At 43.4% G+C, this 25,342-nt stretch overlaps 1 protein-coding gene across 1 annotated transcript in view; it reads left to right on the top strand.

The window, feature by feature from the left end:
• Positions 1 to 25,342, top strand: part of LOC124613668 (kappa-type opioid receptor-like) — a 519,922-nt gene that overhangs the window by 431,988 nt on the left and 62,592 nt on the right. Inside the window, exons 4-5 of the mRNA XM_047142385.1 lie at positions 1,526 to 1,559; positions 15,900 to 15,953. Of these exons, the coding sequence (XP_046998341.1) occupies positions 1,526 to 1,559; positions 15,900 to 15,953 (88 nt within the window). The remainder of the gene's footprint in view (positions 1 to 1,525; positions 1,560 to 15,899; positions 15,954 to 25,342) is intronic.

Genomic DNA, 25,342 nt, shown 5'->3' with positions numbered 1-25,342 from the left:
ACTGCTGAGGTTCTTCTAAAGGTTCCGTAAATATTTTAAGTTAAATACTTAGGGAGCTCTGTTTGAATAACCATGGGTTTATACTACCAGAAACTAGTACAAAAATTTTTTCAGAGGTTTTGAGTGTGGTAGTATCACAACTTGTCATAAATATTTGACGTAACAGTTTCTAGGATGTCACACGTTTCCGACAAAAATTAAGGTCACGGAGGTGTGTTGACAGCGGTCACCCGACCTTGACACGCCGATAATAATAAAAACCAATCAAGTACATCTCTTTCTCCTCCTCAGTCATGTGTTTCAGTCAGACCATTATACACCAAGAAGACGGTTTCGTGTTATATAAATTGTGGCTTAGCGACTCTAAAAGTACTCGATATGACTACACTAAAAAAAACTGCAAGTAGGCACCTCCATAACGTCTGCGTGAAAGAGAAGTTTGAGCATTGGTTTCCATTGTATGTCACGATGTGATCATTCACAAATGAAAAATAACGTTAGACAAACGCTAACGGCATCAAGAAAAGACATCACGACGCACACCGTACCTGAAAAGGACATTCGTATCAACTAAAGACGTTTCTGATCAGCAACGAACTCACTGCTGGACGTTCGACACTCCAGTCGAATGATGTTACAATTGCCGTCGTCGACAGTGCGTTAAACCATAATCTTCCGCTTTGATGTCTGTTCTGTTTGCAATATTCCACAGCATAAAAAATTCGGGAAACAGCCTGCACTTCCTCCAATATGTCATTGCGGATTATAATTTAGTATCGGCTGGGATAGACGAACATATTCTAATTTCTGAAACTCACCTCTTACATGGATAAACACGAAGTACCTTACTTTTTCAAACTGCCCCTAATTATTTAAATATAGTTTTATTTAGTTCATTATAATATTTTAAATAAAATAAAATATTCAACTTTCTGCTACGTGTATGCTTTACTCGACCGTGTAATTCGATTTTCAAGGAATTTTTTAATGTTTAATGTATGGATAATATAGCTTAAATGTTGATGTACTTAGCTATCATTCTTTCAATAGCATTGATTATACTAGATAGAAAAATGAACTTCAGTATTGAAATGTGGAATTATATTAGTACTTAGACAACGCTGAATAACTCTTCGTAAAATCTCTGTCATACAATGTTTTACATGTGACATGTAAATCCACTGAAATAAATTACATGAAAATCTTATGCGGATGATCGAATATTGCACACTATTCCATGAAATAATATTTTCTTGATTAGAAACTGTCATTTACTTGAAGTATTACAACACTATTTCTTGCTGGAGGATGAAAAAACAACTCATTCACTGGAGAGTTTTTCATGCGGACACAAATTTTGGTATGCAGAATCATATGTCCCGTGTAATCGTTACATTTATGTAGGAATCCGTGCACGAAACACGCGCAAAGTAAATGTGAAAACCACGTTTCTTTGTTTTATTTCAGTGGCACATTAAGGCACTTACAACCGTAATTTACGAAAGGACTCGGTTTTGTATCAGAGCAAAACAGTGCCACTAGTCTACAGCAAACCACAGGTAATAGTTCGCTTGACTGCTCTGTACAAGCAGCTTAATGAGACTAATCAAGGAAATTACTTCATAGGTCCCTGCTGTTTCACTGAAAACGATTTTCTGTGTTTTATTATGGAATAAGTTCCCTATGTCTAAATACACATTTTCTTTTGGACAAGATAGGATTATTTCTGTTGTCTGTCTTTACAGAAATCAGGAAGTTCGTATGGCCCACTTCTATAAGAATTACCTTTCAGAAACATTTTACGTTGCGCTGAAGTGTACTGATTAAGACTTCTTAACACACCAATACGTGTACAGTCAATGGCAGTAATCAACATCGGTGGTCGCCAAGTTGGATATTTCTGCAAACCAAAGGACCCTTGTGTTAATGGAATTACACTTTCCATCAAGTGATTAAATAATTCAAAAAAATTTTGTAAACCTCTCTGGTATTAAATAAGCTTTCAAATTTTGTTAGTTTCGTAGTACGCTACTCCTAGAGAGATATTCTTGTTTTAAATTGTTGGAATAATGTCTCTTGCCATTCAAGTCTTGCCACAGAATGCAGTATATGTTTTTAAATAAGCTCACATTGTACGCAAATTCTAACAGTATATCAGTCGTTAAAGTGGACCTGAACTACAACTGTTACGAAAAACAAATTGTTGCCTTAATGTGTTTATCTATAGCGAAAGTGCAGTGTAGGAGTCCTATGTTTTAAGACGATTAAATGTTATTATTCGTCATTCATCAGAAAGATACTAGTTCCGGAAACTAGAAAACGTATATATACGAGCTTCTACTAATTCTGAATTGACTCGCATCCCACAATGCAGTTAAAATGTACAAATTCAGGTTTTTGTTTATCCCTTGATGCAGAACATACTAGGATGAAATTTTATTCCATTCTTGAAGCTTTACGGAATAAAAAACATTATATACATCAATTTTTGTAGATGCGTACTCTCATCGCTGATGGGATGTTATCTTGTTATGTGTACAAATCTGTCTTTTGTTAGGTAGTTAATAACTCATTACTTATTTTACTATTACGTAGCATTAAGATGTAAGGAAATTAATAAATCTGATTGTTACTGCCAAACTGAATGTATGCTTCCATAAGCAGCCAATGTAAAGACTGCAATGTACTCAGGCAAAGCCTTATAAATGTATACATATTTTTATGTACTGATATACAGCTTTAAGGACTTAGACCGCTATTTTGGTACGCTTTGTATGTGGAATAAAATCGATAGAATAAATTGTGATAAAAATACTGTTTCTAAATTATGATATCTTGGACCCAATGTCCTTGACCTCGAGCTGGAATCCTGTTCTCGGCACTATGCAGTACAATGTCGCTACTTCATGTACTTTAGCTGTTAAACGTCACACTGATAAGTGACTAGTTTTTCCGTAGGTGAGTTCATTATTCCTCGAAACGGCCACCTTAACATCCATCCCTATCTCCTCTCTTCTCCCTGAGTACAATCGTGTATATAGTTGGTAGTGGATGCTATTTAAATACTACAGAAGATGAAGAAAAAAATGCTTGCAGCTCTTAGATTAATTTTTGATGCAGGATTTTAACCTCAAAACCTCAACGGTAACCCTACTAACCATTTTGAAATTACAGCTTAGAAACGAAGGGATAGTGAGAATAACGAGAAAATATTCGTTGTTCACATACTCATTCCATTATTTTTTATGTTTATGAGGCTATATTTATTTAATTCATCACTGAATTACATAAAAGTGTTTCAGGCACAGCGTGTTTTTAAAATGCTTGCATCAGCACTACGAACCTAGAAGCAGAGCAGAACAGTTTTGGCGTGAGTCGTAGCGTAGTAGAAAACTGAACAATTCGGATGTACCTGACGATTTACAATCGGAGCAAATCCGTACGCTGTGACAATCGGCTCTAGAGTTATTCTACCTTTTGTCGATGAAGAGCAATATTCATGTAGCAATAATTCTGGTTGATGGAAACACAATATAGGGGATATTTATTATAGACAGAGGATGGTTGCTGATTGCAACAAACTCTCGCCACAACGAAAGCGAAATGTGACAGACTGACTAACTGCCGTCAATAGTAAACAACGGCTGCAGCGAAACGGACGATTTGGCAACCCTGGAATTAGCACGTTACGTTAGGAATCAATAAACAGGAGTGGTGCCATCTGGACGACAAATGTCTGCCACTGACCGTGATATCGATGTTTAGTCGAGATGCCGACGTGGACCAGTGAAGACTGTTGCCGTTCGTCTTTTACAAAAACAACGACAGCTACGTGGCCGCGCATGCTCATTACAATCTCGATCGTCATGCCCAGTCCCGCCGGTACATGCCATCAAAGTGTTTGTACTAAACTTTGAGGAAACGGGTGATGCGGTGCGAAAGAGCGGTGGAAGTGCAAAACTCGTGTGCACGTCAGAGACCTTTGCAAGAGTGGAAGAAGCTTTCAGACGAAGTCCCAGGACTTCTGCACGCAAGCATGCGCTGCAACTTGATATACCCGTATTCCAGTGTACGGCGAATATTGCATAAGGTGCTGAAAAACCCCGTACATAATTTAAATAGTGCTAAAACTGATTGCGCTCGACCTCGCAAAGGGAATAAACATTTGCTGGTAATTGTTGGAAATCCTGAAGTACAACACAGCCATGTTCGACAATATGATCATGAGCGTTGAGGTCAATTGGCACGCTTAGTGAAACGCCACTTCGTAGTCAGAAAGTGCCAGTGTGGTGCGACATATCATCGTTTGGAGCCATAGGGCACCTTTCCTTTTTTTTTTAAGACAATCGCAGCAACACTGTTATTGTGAATACGAAACGTTATGTTCACATGTTGAAATATTTCCTAGATCGACAGGCGACAGCTTGCTTACTTCCCTGCAACTGCAGACACATTCTTCCAAGAAGACGGGGCAACATGCCTTGCCTTGCGGCATTCCATTAACGCGCTGCAGAACATCTTTTCTGTACATATCGTCTCCAGGAAACGGGAAATTTCCTGATCTCCAATAAACCCTGACCTTTCAGGGTGTGGGTCTTTTCCTTTGGGGTCATTTGATATCTCAGATCTTCCGGTGGACGCGCCATACACCATCCAGAAAGTGAAGTATCAAATTCCAGAGGAAGCTAATCGAATTACAGTACCTTTCCCATAACTTGTGATGTCCAACTTCCGTAAAAGACTTGAAGTGTTTGTGTAGGAAAACGGTGGACGCCTATTTGATGTCTGCAAGCAAAGTAAATTCATGTTGATTTTCTTTTTCACGGCTGTGAATAAATTTGTATCACTGCTGGAGGTTTCAAAATCGCCCGTATCACCGACGCATCTGTTACTTGCAGTCGATTTAGTAAGGCTTAAATCATTTGAAGACATAAGTTATCTACGTACAGACCGTATAACCCACTAGAGTGTACATGTATCACAGCAGTAATCGCTCTCCCGTCCACACCCAGATAAATCGAGAGAAAATGATTGACTGTGTGCCTCTGTACGAGCCCTGAACTTCCTTAATCTGTCTTACACACATTACGTCAAACCTTTGTTAGAGGGTTTCTATTACACTGTTGTACTGGTAAATGGTAGTCTCCGGGAAGTTCAGGATGTTTCACGTACGACGTGCTGGGTCCATCGTCGAGTGGAACGCAGTACCGGGAGGCAAGCTTCGTTCGCCACATAGGATGCGGCCTGTTTTGCGGACTTTGGCACTGACTATGGCTATTAGCTGAGATAAACTAGTTGGGGCCGGTCTTGGAAAGAAATCCGAGAAATACGTTGCGTCGTTTAATATCTCACAATAATATGTCCTCGGCATATGCTCACAAAACTACACCATCTCATACTAGAATACCATGATATGGCTGCCAAAATCATCACCGAATCCCACCATGTTTCACTCTTGAAACGTAAACTCGGCCATAAGTTAGAAACAGTATGCAACAGGACTCATCCAACCAGATGACATTCTTCCATTGGTCCACAGTCAAGGTACTACGGCTTCTGCACCACGTTTCCGTTATTGGTATTTACGTAAATGATGTAGGGTTTTTGGAATTCAAGATCACCCTACAGTTCCTAACTTATAAAGCTCTCTTTGTGTTGGTTTGGTGCTGATGGGGTTTGTGAGTCCTGCAGCTATCGTCTTCTCATTTTCGTCAGGTCCTCTTCAATACAGAACCCATCTGGCACAAAATGTATCAGGTGTGGACGAACGGGACATGTAGAGAGGCAGTGTCGCCAGCCTCAGGGTGATGTGAATGAAGAAAGAGGAAGTAATAGTTTTAGAAGTAGAGTACCAGGGAAGGAAAATTTGTTTAATGCCAGTTGGAGCCCCAGGTCTACCTGCAGCCATTCCCAGATGATGTAACACTACGAAATCGTGTGCAGAGGTGGATTGTGCGACAAGAGGAATAGTAGGAAAAAACGGTAACAGGAGATTATTGGACACAGGGGCGCATTTGTTGGTCGCCAGTAGTGTTCTGGTTAAATGTAAACAATGGAACCCACCACGGTGCAGATGCGTGGAGTGGGGATAAAAATGTCATACTATTAGGACTGGTGACCATAGACTTTTGCCTGGATACAGTTCAATTCGAACAATGTGCAGAGACTGTGCCACACATAAGGGAAAGCTACGACATGATTCTAGGAATAGATTTCTCATATCGGTATTGTGCTTTAATTGATCTTCGGCAACATAGAATGGAACTTGACGGGAAAATATTTCAATTAGATGAAGCCACTGTCAGTGTAGTGATGTTGCGAGGGGAGCCTGTCACGAAAGACGAACTGCGAACTGATTAAACTGCGCAAAATCACACTAAGATTTAATTCGCACAATTGTGTACCTAAGGGCATTGAGAAAATGCTCTGGGTCAGTGCTGGGTCTCGCTTGATGGAAGGAATTTTGTGTGTGCTGCAACCATTAGAAGAGAATGGAGTATTAAATCAGGAGGACTGCTTCTTTAAAACATGTATTGTTTGCTTACAAGAAATAATGGGGGAAAAAAAGTGTTACGACTTCTGCACCACTTGTTAGCAGCAGACACAGTGGCTGCGCCGAAGACTGAGACGGCGTGGAGTTTTACAATTATTTATTGAACTTTCTTTACAATTTCTCCCTCGTCTTCGCTGCCCTGCCCTGCGTATCCCTCCGCCTGGCTGCTGCTGTGTAGATTCTCCGACAATACGCGCAACTCACGCCGCTGATCTGACTCGGGAGCCTAAGGCTAACAGTGCTCTGCTGAAGCCAGGATGCCCTGTGGTTGAGATGAACTCGTCGCCGCTCGGCGCCAAAGTACGGGTACGCACACGGAACCGCATCGCCGTGTGGTCAGCTGCCAACACCTGCTGCACCGGCGGCTAGGAAGCCGTCAGTCGCGATATCCGCGAGGTCCCGTCATGGTTTGCCGTGAAGTCCGGGCGTCAGTCCCCAGCGGCGCCTGTGACCAAGACCGTGCTGCAGCCGGTCCTGGTGGAAGTTCTCGCTGTAGTTAGTCAGCCATGGTGCCGACCGAACTCGGACCGACCTCCAGAGCTGAAGTTGACATCTGGCGGCAAACGGATGACTCCTGCGAGCTGGAACAGACTTCTGGAATAGTCACCTACGAAGATTGAACATTCGGACACGGACCACATCTGTCCTCAGATCCGTACTGCTTCCTAATGTCTGTTGCTGCCTGCGCTCCACTTTATACGTTTTTTACCCTCGGTGGTGACTTTTTGTTATTACTCCCGCAGTATATTGCAGCTTAACTTAGTGTGCTGGCCTCACTTCCCCTTACTCAGCACTCTCCAGGCTTTGTTCAGCACTCGGTCTGTTATCGTCCTTGCGTCAGCCTGGTGGTAGACTGCTGCTGTCAGCAAGGCTATCTGTGCCTGCCTACTTCGCAACGACTGGTCGCCACTGTGCCTCTGTTTTGCCATTCTCCACTGCATGAAGCAACGCTTACTACATGTGGCCGCAACAGAAGGCACCTGTTTTATAGATAATTTTAGCCAGAGGACATAAGATTAACAAAGGGAATTGTTAATCGCTAATAAGAATATCCTGGAGGAAGAAGAGTGGGACATAATGTGTGCCAGCCACGGACATTCGCTGGATGCCACTGAAACTGCATCACGAGAAACATGGGAGCTCCTATAGAGAAGCAATAGGGAACAGATGGAAAAATTGCTATTGGAATTTTAGGATTTATTTTTTCTAAAAGTTCTATTACTAGCACATTACACACCACTGCGTACCAACAGGAAATAAATCACCAGTCTGCCGCAAACCATACAGAATACCTAGGTATTTACATCCAGTTTTGGAGGAATTCAACGATCAATAGCTGAAAGACGGAGTAACTGATGAAAGTAATACTGCATGGTGGGCAGGAATTGTCGTCGTACCAAAAAAATTAATGGATGGAACAAAAAATATAGGTTTTGTTGTGAATACAGACATCTACATGCGAAGACCATAATGGACGCCTACCCTTTGCCAAACATCACAGAAACCTTGGATCATTTATGGCAATAGAAATATTTCTAAACAATGGAACTGAAAGCTGGTTATCACCAGACAGAGGTTGCACCGCATGATCGACAAAAAACAGTTTTTTTGGCATCTTGGAGACAGCACCAATTCAGAAGAATGCCATTCGAATTAAAAAAATCCACCTGCAGCGTTTCAGAGATTAGTGAACAGAGTACTCAGAGGTTTAAAATCACGATAATATTTAGGGTATCTCGAAGACGTAATCATCTATAGGAGTTATATGCAACAGCATATGTAGGATTAAGGGAAGTATTTCTAAGCTAAAAGTAGCGAAGTTAACATTGAGCACAGAAATGTGAAATTTTGTGATGGAAGATGTAGCATACCTAAATCATATCATAAAAAAATGGGGTTATGACGGACTCAAGATTAATAAGAGCCTTATGGGAATTTCCTGTACTGGTATCTGTAAATCAGTTGCAATCGTTCTTACGAGTCACTAACTATTACTACCAGTTCTTAAAAGGATTTGAAGATATTGCCAAACCGTTGACACAATTGTTAAAAAAAGGTACTAAATTTGAGTTGTCAGAAGAGTGCCAGCATGCTTTTGAAGAGCCAAAAGAAGTCCTAACATCGAGTCCGATATTGATATTTCCGGATTTTAACAGAGAATTTGTTTTATTATGTGATCCACCAAACCATGAACTTAGTTGTCACAAAAGGTAGAAGCTGCAGAACATCCAGTAGTTCATGCATCAAGACAACTAAATCCTGCAGAAAGAAATTATTCTGTAATGGAGAAAGAGATGTTAAGTCTTACTCGTGGAATCACATATTTCAAATGTTATCCGTACGGTAAAAAGTTTACAGTAATAACATATCATGCGGAATTAAAATGGTTGTTGGTTTAAAGGATGATTCTAGCCGGTTGACGCTATTGCAATAAGACTAGGAGAATTTGATTTCGAAGTCACGCATAAACGTGAGAAGGAGCACGGTAATGCGGTTGGCTGAAGTATTGGGGGTAATGAGCATGAGGAATCATAAACTCCACAGAGAGCGGATTAAAAGTGTAATCAGTATTTTAAGCAGTCACAGTTTTGCAGACAGGGTAGGCTGCTACGCATAGAAACCAAGTTGGGACTGCGGGTAGTGGAACCTGTGAAGCTAAGGAATAGAGTGCTACAAGGAGCTCATGATCACATATTAGCGGGTCATGGAGGGTGCAAATCTACCAACAGAAATTCGAATGGTGCTAATGCTTCAGGTAACATCTGCAATACTACTCAAGTATTTTTAAAGATACGTAGAAATGGTCGCGATGACAAACCAGCAGGCCGCAAAAGTGGCACAAGCACTTGTGAATCATTGGATACTGAAGTTTGGAGTGCCTGAAAAAATAGTAACAGACCAGAGAACGATCTTCCTGTCAGATCAGTTTAAGATATTGTGTAAGTTTCTGAATGTGTAGAAGTTAAGAACGAGTCCTCTCCATCCACAAGCCAACGGAAGAACCGAAATAGTGCGTAGTATAATGGTGAAGATGCTTAGATACTACGTTGATTTACATCACACCAACTGGGATGTCTATTTGAAGTATGTCGTCTCTGCATACAGCTCAAAACGGCTTACGAATACAGGATTATTGCCACATGAAGTAATATATGGTCGTAAGAAGCCATCAACGTTCGACGTATTGCAAACGAAGAAAGAGAACACTGTAGACTCTTAGGAATTTTCCAGGTTTTTAGGGAAATTTGGAATAGGGCAAATACACGTGCACTGAAGAAACAGGAAGAAGCAATGAGCCGTACGGCAAGAATGCCACAGTATAATGCTGATCAGTGGGCGATGCTGTCAGCTTCGTATTCGCCGAAGGGCAAGAAAAGGCGTTTTTTGCAATGTATGAGGGGCCGTACCAAGTGGTAGAGACTACATCGCCAATAAATATCAAGATTGTATTGCTGATGATAACGACAATTATTCATGTAGGGTGAGTGAAACCTTTGCAAGGGAGTCCTGAAGTTATTCCAGGGATAGGAGATGCGGTCCGGAAGGTAGAGTGAGGAGAAATATATTGGAGGATAAACAAGTGATCGTGAATGAAATGGTAACGAGGATCCCGTATGCATTAAGGCCTAGGAGATAGTCATTTAATACTTTTTTAGGTTAGCTATAGATTTAGTGTAGTTAGTAAAAGCAGCTGCGGAGCAGCAATGAATTTAAGAGAGAGGTAAGTTATAGGTATTCCTGCTCATAGGTGAGGTGCACAGAAGACAAGATGATGCGGTTCATAGCGGGACTATTGATCTTCGTCGGGGTGGAAGCGTTACGGAATCACAACCTAGAAGGGGGATTGTTTTTCGCCAAGCAGGAAGACATAGTGATAACCAGCTATCGCTGGGTGATGCAGGTGAGAAGATTGGAAGAAGCATCAAACAAATTCCGACAGGGACAGAAAAGGCACGAGTTCTCAAACAAGTGCCAGGATATGTGAGAGAGTACATGGAGCGTACGACAAATTAAAGATTGAGATGACTAAGGTACTAGAGGTTATTCCATATACGCAAAGGAAGAAGGGTTCGTTCGACACGGGAGGTCGGCTTATGAAAACAATATTTGCCACTACAGATGAGGAAGACATTTGAAGGATGAACAACGGTGCAGAAGAGGTTAAGCAGTGAGCAAAAGGGAACAAAGTCGTGAGAGATTGCCACACTACCAGACTACATGTTTAGAGAAGGACATATTGAATAACACAAGACTTTTACAACTGACTGGATAAGTAATGCGGTTTGCCAGTGTTGCTGAAGAGCAGTTAATCAGAATACCAGGCAGCTACAAATCGAAGAATTAGATAGGGAAGTAGTAATGACAAAATGTTTTCACTCGGTATAAGGTAGTGTTCGGGAGCCTCAAGGGTAAGTAACAGAAAAAAATGTTCAAATGTGTGTGAAACCTTATGGGACTTAACTGCTAAGGTCATCAGTTCTTAAGCTTACACACTATTTAACCTAAATTATCCTAAGGACAAACACACACACCCATGCCCGAGGAAGGACTCGAACCTTCGCCAGGACCAGCCGCACAGTCCATGACTGCAGCGCCTGAGACCGCTCGGCTAATTCCGCACGGCTACATAAGTGAACTATAGGAGGCTACGCAGCACGCCGTAATACGCCACAGCTCTATTTAGAGGATCTAAGGAAAGTACAGACGGAACCACCGCTGGAGTTGGGGTTGGGTTTTGAACCCGAGGACAAAAATTTACCTTTTTATTTCAAGAAAGACACAGTACTGGTGAGAACTGATGGAGCGATGGTTTATATTTCCGTTTCTACTCCAGTACCAAGAAAACAAGCACGTTACGACTGCTACATAGTTCAAACATATCCTTTCAAGTGGGGGATTTTGAAGAAATTTGGAAGAGTAAAAAACGCAGTGACTATCACTAATGGAAAAAGACAATCGAAAATATGCAGAAACTGGGGAAGCAAAGTTACAAAAATGCTACTGAGGGAAAATCGTAGTGTGTCCGAATATGGTAAAAAGAGAGGGGCAGGATTCCAGCACAGTGAAACTGCTAATGGGACAAAAGGAGTTAAGATCATGTAGTAAAGAAGTGATTGAGCCGGAATCTTGCTTTCGACAGATCAAGGAGCATTGGCTGTATTCTACCTTTGACAAGATGGTAGTAGTGGCTAGTTGATTCGAGCATGGGAGGCTTATATCAGCAAACAGGCTAGAATTAAACGGGGGTGGTTTCTTATTAAATGGGACAGCGTGCGAGATCATGGGGCGCATTCCACCTGCCCGCTGCGATTTCAGGGATAACTCACATGAATATTTTGCAGCCTCGAATGTATTGGCCAGAGGAGCCGATGGAAGTACTATCTACCACGTATCTAACTAGCTTAATTTAATCTTTAGGGTCGTAATTAGTGCCGTCTATTAACAAGCCTCTGAACTAGCAGGAGGGATGAGCTTCCCTGGAAATCTTATTGCAGCATATAAATGTATATCGTCCGCCCCCGGTAGCTGAGTCGTCAGCGCGACAGAATCTCAGTCATAAGGGCCCGGGTTCGATTTCCGGCTGGGTCGGAGATTTTCTCCGCTCAGGGACCGGTTGTTGTGTTGTCCTAATCATCATCATTTCATCCTCATTGACGCGCAAGTCGCGCAAGTGGCGTCAAATCGAAAGACTTGCACCCGGCGAACGGTCTACCTGCCGGGAGGCCCTAGTCACAAGACATTTACATTTTTAATGTGTATAGGGAAAATCAGTATTGGAAATAGACAAAATTGACAATTGTCATACCAATCACCGCAGCGGCACTTGTTCTGCTGAGCATAGTCCTTTTTTTTGGCATGTACGAGGGCCGTTCAGAAAGTAACCTCCGGTTGATTTAAAAAAATACACGAAGTTAAATAAAAATATTTTAATATATACATCTTACAACTACATCTTTGCACTATTTTTCTACATAGTATCCATAGCGATTGAGGCACTTATCGTATCTCTTCACAAGCTTTGAGATTCCTTCTGCATAAAAATCACCCGCTTGTGCCTGGAGCCAGCCTGTGACCGCATCTTTGAGCTCTTCGTCGTCATCAAACCGCTGTGACCCGAGCCATTTCTTCAAATGCATGAAGAGGTGATAATCACTTGGCGCCAGGTCATTCAGTTTCCGGTGGATTGGATACCCCAAGCATAAAAGCAGCAGAAGGAAGATGAACGAACCAGGGGCTACTATTAAGGATAACTGATTCATTTTAATTTGTAAGTTTGGAATTGAGAGTTGGAATTTATTGTGCGACAAGCCTAGTAATGAAATACGTTCCATGGTGTTTGAGTTAAGGAGCTGGGCAAGGAACCCTGCAGAAATATGTAAGTTTAAGTGATTCGGTTTAGAAAATCAATAGTTAGAATAGTTCTTAAGAAGCCGGTCGCCAAGAAATCTAGTATAAAGGATCTTCTAGTGTGAGTGACCTAAAGGTCCGGGTCTTGAAAAGGAGGGCAATGTAGCATACTGACCGTATTCAATCAAAAGAAATGACGCAGTGGACGTGAGCTGCAACAGGTAGGCAAGAACGTTATGTGTTGCAAAGCAAAACACAGGGGACAGGCATTGGTAAGTAGTGGTAGCTGGGCACCTTACAGCAACAGACGATGCTGCAATGTGGTAGCGGAAGGATCGAAGCCTTTCGGTACTTGTCACCATGGAAGTGTTTAGAGTACATGACTCAAGCCCTTAATGAACGCAGTCCAGAGCGCATAAGTACTCATCCATCTATGCACTAAAACATTGGCCGGCTGCTGTGACCGAGCGGTTCTAGCCCCATCAGTCCGAACCGCGCTGCTGCTACGGTCGCAGGTTCGAATCCTGCCTCGGGCATGGATGTGTGTGATGTCCTTATGCTAGTTAGATTTAAGTAGTTCTAAGTCTAGGGGACTGATGACCTCAGATGTTAACGTCCCACAGTACTTAGAGCCATTTGAACCATTGGAACTAAAACAGTGTTGTCTCAGTATCACAGCCACAATCAAAAGCCTTTGACCAACAGAGATATATCCTGGAATGCAGTACGGGGTCCGCTGTTGGACCAAGGGACAGGGCAGCCTGCCCTGAGTCACAAGACAACCCCTGCTGGGGCAGAGAGCTGCCCGCCTGCTGGAGGGAAGTCACAGAACCACCACCCCCTCCCTCCCTCTGCGGTATTGTCAGCTGTGCTGCCATGCTGTCATCATGGTAGTAGCCGGAGACAGCGGCATTTGAGTTATGCCACACACGGCTCACCTTTACAGTGTCTGCAGTGGCGGACGACTATTTTTTCACATTAGAGGCAACTGGATGCCTCCAACAAGCTGTTCCTGATGTACTACGGCGGAGGGTCGAATTAAAGAAGTTACTTAAAGAACATCCCGATGTATAATTTCACTCTCCATATGTGACAATCCATGAGTCAACTAACATGACACTAATCGTCTTTGGCGGCTTGAATCTGTGCACACAATTGGTTGTTCGGCTAACTTTAATACTAATAAACTCAGAAAAGGTCCCACATACCAAATGTTGTGTTAACAATTATTTCTTAGTGCAACCTATCTTGCAACAGCCTTACAAGCTTTTCAGACTGTTTCTGACCACCAAGTATATGTAATCCAGTTCATGAATTTATTGGTGGTAAACACACACACTGAGGTCTATTTTCTAAACAACTTAACCATCTAAAATGAATTGTAACCTATGAAAGGAATAGTAAAAAGTTTATTCACAGTGGGGCCATGTTTTTTTGTAAAGAAGAATGAGTGCTCCTATTACTGCGAGTTTTATTACGGTTTCGTACAACACTAACCTGATATCTGTTGTTGATAGCAATGTACTTAAGACTGTTAAGTTCAGTGGCAGTAGCAGAATTTGTTATAAGGACCTCAAACGTATCATTAATCACAGCATGAAATAATGCAACTTTGTGCCAATAGGGTGACAGGAAGAAGTTTGATCGATTTTACATGCCGTAGAAGGTTTTCTTATAGATGTCACAGATAATTTTTCGTCTACAGACGCCATTCCAAGACGAGAAAGCTCTGTTCATGACACTAATTTTGTATTTCGTATGTAAATTGGATTTTCAGAGGGCATGAATTAAGAGAGTAACTAAGAGGTATGAAATCCTTCATATCACCGTTGAATACGAAGATACTATAGTCCACGTAGCATCTGTAGCACGAAATGTTAATCGTCAGAATCAGAAGGATTTAAAGAAACTAAGCACAAAATAATTAATGAAATCATCAGGTAGAAACCCAGCGAGGCAGTTCCCCGTAGGAAAGCATTCATCATGTTGAAATATCTGCCCACTGAAGCAAGTGATTATACTTAAGGATAACTCTCCAATGTGTTATCGTATCTTTAATTTCGTCTGCATTCAGTTTCGTGTAATTCGTGAGAATTTCTCTTATCGTAAGGATCGTTTCATGTACAGGAATTTTAGTGTAAAGATTTGTGGTATCGATCGCAGCAGGAAAACAGCCAGAGGGAATGATGACATCTTTTAAAGAGTTAACTAATTCTTCTCTATTTTTCACCGAAATAGTTGTATCCTACGTGTAATATTTCTTGAGAAGAAACAGTAATTTTGAACAAGAAATATTCAGGGCTACCATTTCCATTCACAATTCGAAGAATAGGGCAATTACTTTTATATATCTTAAAGGTGGCGCCTTAGGATTCATGCGAATCAGCTTCCGACTGATTTCTATCTTTGTTGAAAGAATAAGCACTGAAACTCGATGACTACAGTTATGAACAAAATCATAAATCAGTTTCTAGCTTTTCAGTAGGTCTGTGGGTAGATGCTACCAACATTTCACTATTAAGTGTTAAACGACGCAACGATTTTCTGGTGAGTCTTTCCAAGGCTGATCCCAACTCGTCTAGGTGGACTAAAAGTGACACGCCACTAGCCAGAGTCCAAAAAACAAATGAGGCATTCACAGCCTCCCTTATTTCCCATACAACGTCAGACACAGTACTTAAGTGGTATGTGGAACTCCCTAGACGGCCGCTGTGGCCGAGCGGTTCTAGGCGCTCAACTCCAGCTGCTGCTACGGTCGCAGGTTCGAATCCTGCCTCGGGCAGGGATGTGTGTGATGTCCTTAGGTTAGTTAGGTTTAAGTATTTCTAAGTCTAGGGTGCTGATGACCTCAGATGTTAAGTCCCATAGTGCTTAGAACCATTTGAACCATTTTGTGGAACTCCCTCACTGTGCTTAAGTATCCATGATATTTCTTCTTTTCAATAACACAGTAATGAATACCATTACAACAATGGCCAAACACTGAAGTAAACTGAAGCGCCAAAGCCGCGCGGGATTAGCCAAGCGGTCCGGGGCGCTGCAGTCATGGACTGTGAGGCCGGTCCCGGCGGAGGTTCGAGTCCTCCCTCGGGCATGGGTGTGTGTGTTTATGCTTACGATAATTTAAGTTAAGTAGTGTGTAAGTGTGTAGTGTGTAAGTCCCGTGAGATTTCACAAACATTGGAACTTTGAAGCGCCAAAGAAACTGGTATAGGCATGCGTATTCAATTACAGAATACGTAATCAGTCTGAATAAGGCGCTACGGTCGGCAACCCCTACATAAGCCAACAAGTGTCAAGCGCAGTAGTTAGATCGGTTAGTGCTGCTACAATGGCAGGTTATCATCAACGTCAGTCTAGAGCGCGGCGCTGCAACTTGCAGACTGCACTATGCGCGTGATCTCCCTAAATCGCTCCAGGCAAATGCCGGGATGGTTCCTTTGACAGGGCACGGCCGACTTCCTTCCCCATCCTTCCCTAATCCGATGAGACCGATGACCTCGCAGTCTGGTCTCTTCCCCCAACCAACCAACAACCAAATGCATAATGCGCGCGGCCCAGGCAGCGCGGCCTCGGCAACACAGTGGCTGGCTAAGAGAAAGAGAACAACGGCAAGCTATAGAACACTGCGAAGAAATGTGGGAAGACAAAATGACCTCCTTTGCCCTCCAGACGCGTGACCACTGGAGTTTGGTCAGACACCTTCGCCAACAACAGCCGCCGAAACGGCCGCTTCTGGGCCCTCAGGCAGTGATATATTGAAACATCCCCTTAGAACAATTATACATGACTGTCCTTAAACTGACACACAATATTTTTAGCGCAACGCAATCTGACTTTCAATAATCCCTCAAAAGAATGGCCCTGACTAACATTAACCTATACCTTTCACAAATCACTTACCTCACAAAAATCTTCGTTACTCGAACTACTGCAATACAGCGAGCGCCACTACTGCCAGCTAAATAAAAGATTCAAACTACGGAAGGCACTAACTACTGATAGGCATAGTTAGCAAATGAAAGATTTTAATAGAGAACATACAATGTATTTACCTTAATAGTGTTGAAAAATCATAATATACATAGCAGTTCATGACAGCCAGTCTTACAAATTTCAAAACTCCGCCATTTCTCTCCCCACATCCACCACTGCTGGCGGCTCACCTCCAACTGCTCAACGCTATGCGCTGTTCACATCCATCTGCCCAACACTACAATGACAGACAACAATGCAAACTAGCCACAGACTGCACACAGCCCAGCTAGTGATTTTCATACAGAGCGCTACGTGGCGTTACCAATAAGAAAACCTAAACAGCCTACTTAAAATATGACCTGCTGGGAAAGGCCAAAATTTTCGTCGAGGCAAACGAGCCTCAGAACACCACTGATGATTTGGTCGATGATGAGCACACTGTGAATAGGTCGCAGAGCTCAGGATATAAGACAGTTTCCTCTTCACCTTGAATCACTGCTGACAAAACCAGCTGAGGTGAAGGGTTTAAACTGCAGCCAGGGAACTCACTCTGTCCCTGAACCGGATGGCGTTACGAAAGAACAGCTAAAGCATCTTCTACACAAGACATTAGTGTTGCTCACAACGGTTTGTAATAGTTGTACGAGGCTGGGCTATTTCCCAGGTGCGACCATGAACACCCCTGCCCTGGATGACGACACATGTTTTCTCAGCTGCACGTGTGCCTCAGCCCGTCCTCCCCCTCCACCCTCCCCACCCTCCCCTTCACTACCCTATTGGTGGAATTTCGAATTTTGGCGGAAATTTCTTGGTCCCAGGTCTGTGATGACATCCCACCCAACCCCGTACCTGGGTTCAAAATGGTTCAAATGGCTCTGAGCGCTATGGGACTTAACTGCTGAAGTCATCAGTCCCTTACAACTTATAACTTTTTAAACCTAACTAACCTAAGGACAACACACACTTCCATGCCCGAGGCAGGATTCGAACCTGTGACCGTAGCGGTCGCGCGGACCAGACTGTAGCGCCTAGAGCCGCTCGGCCACTCTGGCCGGCCCCCGCACCTTGGAACTGACGAGAAATTAAAATTGGCGGTATCCTTTTGGGACCCGAACCCTGGTTCTCATGGATAGAAAGCCCAATTACACCCCAATTAAACCACCAGAAGCGCTTCGAATTGATAGGAAAATAAAAATGGCTGTGCCCTTTCCGGGACTCGAACCCTTATTCTACTGGATGGAAAGCCCAAGTGCGCCACAACACATGGGAACTGTCCAGATGCAGGAGAGGAAGGTTAGGTTAGTGCACAATATTTATTTTGGTCGGGAAGTTGACGCAAACATCGATACTAATTACGTAATTAATCACAAAGATTGGGAATAATTACACAACCATATGCATAGTGCTACACAAGGACAGCACAAAAGCGCAATAGAACTCCAAAACAGATGATGCCATACAACTAGCTTTATCATGCTGGGAAAAAATTTCCCAATACCACTCGAAGCTAGTGACAGACACACTCAAACTCTACCCTACACCTACAAGCTGGTGGGGAAAAGGCTGGGTTTTAAGGGACTACTTTTATTCTTTTTGGCGGGAAACACGTTCAACTGACTAGATGCTGGTGTTGGACAGAGAAGAGCTTAAAATGTTCATTACTTCTAAGCACACAGTATCTATCGTTGTTTGACGTCTGAGACCGCTATAGACGCCTGCTCAAAAACCACTTACAGCCAAGGTAACCAATGACAATACACGCTACCACAACTGATGGAAAAAATGCGTCACAGTTCTAATTACACTTCGAAATTGTCTGAAAAAAACCTGCACTCGCAATGAACAGGTCATAATGCAGCACTTATACTGGGGAAAAATCGTCATCCTAAAAGACTGAAGAGGAGGCAGTAGTTGAATGTATGTTCTCCTCAATAGGCGTCCACAAACTGCCTAAAATCAAGGCCCCTCCCTCCCTCCCTCCATCCCTCCTTCGCACCATCCACCTACCGGGGGGGGGGGGGGGGCGGGAGACACCTTCAAACGGCTAGCCGCTCCACCGACCGCCTCGTGACATAGGCAGGCCCTGTCGACCCTTTGCTGCCATCCTCTGTGGCCGCTGGCTGCAATCTGCTTTCCACCATCTGGCCGCCATCTTAAGGTGGTAGTCCTAGAGAACACAAAAAAGAAATTGAGTAGCATAACCCAACCCATCTGGAGGACACTTCATATGGCTGTTACAGAAGTCGCTCCCTTTGCTGTTTTTCTACAGACCCGCGTACGGCTGCAGACCCCAACAGGCCGTCATGATATGTGGCATACCTTTGACTTGGCGCCCCTTAATACAAAACGGAAATTTACAGGCATAACTCCGCCCATCTGGAGAACGGTCCAGATCAGCACTCAGCTCTACACCATCTGGCTGCCGCCTTAAGGCAACGCACCTATGCCAATACAGTAGCGTGTATAGTCAGTTAATCAGTAGGAGAGAAAAGAACGGTCACCTCAGATTCAACTTGTTCATCTAAAATATAGCGATAGAGCCCCCCCCCCCCCCCCCCCCGTCTTCCCGCCCCTCACCCACAGCAGCCCGCCCATCGGTAATGGAGAACAATTGTATTTGACGTCAACGCGTCTATAATCAAGCATCTATTAAAAAACAGTAAAACACATTTACGACCATAATAAATGTCCTCTTTACACGAAAATAGGTGAAGTCCATTTCATTTTAGTTTTGTGAGCAAAATCGGTACAGTTTTTATGTTCGACGGCAGTCCCGTCTCATTATTTTGTGACGTCCAGCGAAGTGTACCGCCATCGATCACAAATGAACAACTGAGACATGCCAACCCTGCATAAAATCAGGAATAAAAACTTCAACTATTTCGTTGCAAGAACTACCGATCACCGTACAATGTCCTCGTTATTTCTAAACCGTCATTGGAGTAAAGAAAAAGCGAGAATTTAAACTCCAAAGAAAAAAATCTATATTAAGCAAATTCTCCCAGCTTCTTGAACAAATTACACGACCTGAGAGCGTCTCTCGCGCTCAGTGACCGTAAATAAACTTCATGCGTGTGTTTATTAAAAATATTTCAGACAATCTCTCACGCCACTGGCACACATTTCGAAAAAGAAAACTCACTCATTTTACGTTTGGCAACAAGAATCTATAATTCAAGAGAACGTAGCTGTTTTGTACACTACGACAGGGCCCCTTCTACCAGCGCGATGTTATATGGTCCAAATGGGTCTGAGCACTATGGGACTTAACATCTGAGGTCATCAGTCCCCTAGAACTTAGAACTACTTAAACCTAACCAATCTAAGGACATCACACACATCCATGCCCGAGGCTGGATTCGAACCTGTGACCGTAGCGGTCGCGTGGTTCCAGACTGAAGCGCCTTGAACCGCTCGGCCATTCTGGCCGGCGCGATGTTATGTCAGACTAGCGTTTATGAAACAAATCTTGAGCGCCTGTCTCGCCATGTGTAGGTGGGAGATTGAAATTTCGTCAAAAGATGTCGTCAAAAGAAAGCAAAAAAAAAAAAAGAACCCTTGTCAAGAATCATTCCGCTGTGCCCTATCCATCTCTTCCACCTGCCAGGTGGCAAATCATTGATATCAGTTCGATAGGCTAATTAATTACACTTATCCTGAGTGTCACTTTGCACAGTGAATAATCGTTTTTGTCAGCAGATGGATTACAATTACCAGCTAGGACAAATGGGAATCCATGGAGGGAACACAATGTTCCTTTCGAGGAACACTATTGAGAAATAACATTTACAGCTGACTCAGAGGGATTCTACAGCACACAACACAGATTTCGCATAAGAAATGCGCTTTCGAAACACGATCATACCGCCTGTGTTACCGTCATCATGCATAAAAAGCGGTCTTGAGTCTACAGGCACACACACGAGTCGCTGATAGTGCTACGCTTTCAGGTAGAAATGCTGTCTGCGATTTGGAATCAAATCTATCCGTTCTACCACGTAAACAAATTATATCTTGTAGAGACGTCTTTAAATGGTTACAGCCACTGGTGAATCATATTTGTGCCACTCTCGTATCTAGACACTAGTCACCCTTTTTTTTCTTTTTCTTTTCTTTTTTTTTAACCTAACTGCTATGGATCCCATACACCAAGAACTCCAGTGCTGTTTTTAGACAGTCCCTCTGCAATTTGTAACTGCTCCTAAGTCTCTGCCCCGCATTCCCTGCAGCTTAGTCCATGTGATCGTCCCAATTTAAGTCTGACCTGTACGGAAGTCGAAGAGCATTATATCTAAGAATTTCTGAATCCTGTGGGGAGACAGGACAAGCTGAGTTAATGCAACAGGAGAGCGTTTTAATTCTTTGGTGGAAATGGGAACATGGTGTCATAGCCCTCCCAACCACGTACAGTGTGTAAGGCCAGCGTCAAACGTAGCTTTCCCCTGAAACACGAGGTAGTAGAAGAGATAATACCAGCTGTAACGGTGGTGTTTCTTGTTGGGAAAATTAGGAAGACTACACATTATACATGGCATGGAGGAAGGACGAAGATTTGGAGATATCTCCAAATTACATACAGGTAGTCCGAAGAAGATCTGTGTCTCTCAGAGTGCACTCATTTCTGTCACCCAAACATATGTGGTGATCCTATTAAATGTACAGGTATTGGTTCACTGGAGCAGGTTTCTCGTGGTCGAAGTCGCTTCCACAGACCGTTGTAAAGTTTCATCACCTGTATTGTAGGATGACCATATCCAACAGACTATCAATTACATGAGAGGGTTCCTGTACTGTTCCTTCGTAAGCAGTACAATACACTTTTTTTCGGTTGTAACACACCCAGTCAATGTACACCGCCATACACTTTGTTTTTCTACCGTGACTTAGAGATATGTATCAGCTGCTGCTAAACCGACATTAACACATTTCGTTCCTCTGTCTCTCACAGAAAACTAAACATCGCATTTCATAAACTATACAGCTACCACAACAGAGGCTGATAGATTAAAACACAGAGGCTATGTTTCTCATTGACAAAAATGTGGAAGACATCGCAACATATGGAAACTGGAAGAGTTTGTGGTATTATAGAGCGCTTCCAACAACTATTCGAAGGTGATTATCTGTACAGTTAATCTCGTCTTCCCATAGAAAGGGTAATGGCTGTCTTGGTGCTCCGTTTCGAAAAGTATTGTTCCTTCATTTTGCAGTCATGTACATGATTACTGTTCCTTTGTTGACCATCGCCAGAGGGTGCGGTTCACAACATACATGAGGTAGCAAAAATTAAATTAATTTCTGTTGTCTTATTGGTGAAAAAAAAATAAAAATTAAAAGAAACACATGTGTTGGGTATCACAGCATATGGAAATGCGACGCTTCTGGAACAATGAGGAACACTTCCAAACAGTTGTTAAGGTGATGACCACTACACTTTATCTCGTGTTCCACAGCAACAAGTAGCAGGTATCCAGTGTTCCATCAAGGTTCCCTCCATATCAGCAGAGTGGTGTAAGTCAATCATTATGCGGTAATCAACAGAGAACCGAGTGGATGGTCGGGATTGGAAAGACGCTATTTAAATGGAGCGATGTACTGTATTATACACCGCAGTTCATGGCGTGATTAATTTTAGCAATTTTATCCAGACGTTGGAGAGTGCAATATCCAGCACATTCTGCAACCTGTGTAGAAACAGAGTGAGCTGACTTAATGCTATAGGAGCATGTTTTGACCACACGGTGGACGTGTCCGAAAGAACAGACACCATATCCATGTAAGCATATAGTGCTGGCAATACCGGCCATGACCTTCTTCTTCTGAGCGGATGGACACATACTCCCCGAACTCTTACGGGGCTTGGTAAGAATGTCTTCCACGAGTAATGAATGGGTTGGGGTGGGACACTACGAATGTAGAGTGTAGATATACAAGGGGAGAATGTGGGTCCCGCGGGGGGGCGTGCGCGGGATAGTCCCTGCAGCGGCGCTATGGTCTGTGCCCTCGGTGGCTCAGATGGCGAGAGCATTTGGCAGGTAAGCGGGAGATTCCGGGTTCGAGTCCCGGTCGGGGCACACATTTTCACCTGTCCCCGTTGGCATATATCAACGCCAGTCAGCAGCTGGAGGTATTAATATGATTCTAATTTCAACTACTGTGAGTCGCAGTGTACATCGCCTGTAATTTGAATGTTTCTAATTATACAGTGGCTATATTTTTAGACACAGAAAAAGCATGTGATTATGTGTTGACTGATAAGCTCTTAATCAAACTGCAAGACCTGACAACCTTGCCTGACTATCGTTGCGTATCACTGGCAGTTGTTTGCAACACCAGCAGATAATGGTCCTCATCAACGGGCAACGCTCGAGTGTTAGAAGCCTACAGGAAGGCCTTCCTCAGGGCTAAGTTTTATCCCCAACTCTTTTCATCGCTTATGTTAACGACTTACCCATCCTGCCCCAGGTCGTCTTAGCTCAGTTTGTGGGTGACACAGCCTTATTCACTAGTAGCCTGCAGATTACTGCAGCCGTGGGGAGACTAATGTGTCACCTCACACTGACGGAACAATAGGCATCAGCTAATCACATTCGTCTTCATGTCGAGAAAACTAAAGCTGTCCTCTTCATTCACAAACGCCCTGACCTTCAACATCGAGAACTTGCATGAATAAGAGAGCAATCTATTTTTCATACTTCATTCCACAACAAGAGGATTCAACTATTACACCCTCTACAGCAATTACACCCATTGTTGAGCGGTTGCCAGATGAATGTTCGAACGAAGCTTCGGTTATATCTAGCGGCGGTTTTACTTGCACTTCGTTATGGCTACTCCACTTGGGGAAACATCAGCCCCTCCAACCTTCAGCTCCTACAAGTCATTCAAAACTGATGCCTCCGCCTCATCTTGGGAGCTCCAAGATGAGCCCGGACTGCCGACCTTCACGCCGAACTGAACATCCCAAGCATCTCCGATCACATCACACATGCAAAGCAGAAAAATCTTTCATAGGATCGCTGAACCAGGTCCACTAACGACACGCGTGCGGGTACCTTATGCAATCATCAAGGCTCCCCAGTAACTGGATTCAACGATAACCAAATCCATTAGTGGGCCACGGGCTGCGAGCCCTCACCCCTGATTACATCTGAATAAAGCTTGAATAAATCCCTGTACCAAGCCTTCCCAGAAGTCCACACACACAAGGTACGTTACCAACATTTGAGTTTCAGTGTGGTGCTGTAGGCGGTGGACGGGCGATGGGACACAGCATCTCCGAGGTAACAATTAAGCGGTCATTTTCCCGTACGACCATTTCACAAGTGTACCATAAATATCAGGAATCCGGTAAAACATCAAATCTCCGCCATCGCTGCGGCCGGAAAAAGATCCTGCAAGAACGGGATCAACGACGACTGAAGAGAATCATTCAACGTGACAAAAGTGCAACCCGTCTTCAAATTGCTGCAGATTACAATACTGGGCCATCAATAAATGTCAACGTGCGAACCATTCGACGAAACATCATTAATATGGGCCTTTGGGGCCGAAGGACCACCCGTGTACCCTTGATGGCTGCAAGACACAAAGCTTTACGTCTCGTCTGGGCCCGCCAACGCCAATAGTGCACTGTTGATGACTGGAACAATGTTTCGCGATCGGACGGGTCTTATTTCAAATTGTGATGGACGTCTACGAATATGAAAACAACCTCATAAATTGAACGACCCTACACGTCAATAGGGGACAATTGTGATGGACGTCTACGGATATGAAAACAACCTCATAAATTGAACGACCCTACACGTCAATAGGGGACACTTCAAGCAGGTGGAGGCTCTGTAATGGTGTAGGGCATGTACAGTTGGAACGATATGGGACCCTACGACTCTGACAGGTGACACGTACATAAGCATCCTGTCTGATCACATGCGTCCATTCATTCTCATTGTGCATTCCGACGGCCTTGGGCAATTAAAGCAGGACAATGTGACACCCCATACGTCCAGAATTGCTTACAGTGGCTCCATAAACACTCTTCTTAGTTTAAACACTGCCGCTGGCCACCAGACTGCACAGACATGAATATGATTGAGCATATCAGGGATGCCTTGCAACGGGCTGTTCAGAAGAGATCTCCATCCCCTCGTGCTCTAACGGATTTATAGACAGTCAAGCAGGAATCATGGTGGCAATTCCCTCCAGCACTACTTCAGATTTTAGTTGAGTGCATGTCACGTCGTGTTGTTGCACTTATGAATGCTCGTGGGGGGGTGGGGAGGGGTTCTCACACGATATTAGGCAGGTGTACCAGTTTCTTTGGCTCTTCAGTGTATATAACGAGGGGATTTCAAAATATATTATAATACAAGCCAAGTAACTTCTATTGACTGCTGCTCTACACTTCAAAGTGCAAAGATACTTGACACCATTTTTTAGCACAGTCATCAAGTCCCTGTA

This window comes from Schistocerca americana, chromosome 4 (assembly GCF_021461395.2).
Source record: "Schistocerca americana isolate TAMUIC-IGC-003095 chromosome 4, iqSchAmer2.1, whole genome shotgun sequence".
Classification (NCBI taxonomy): Eukaryota; Metazoa; Arthropoda; class Insecta; order Orthoptera; family Acrididae; genus Schistocerca; species Schistocerca americana.
This window is presented reverse-complemented; position numbering and strand designations above follow the sequence as displayed.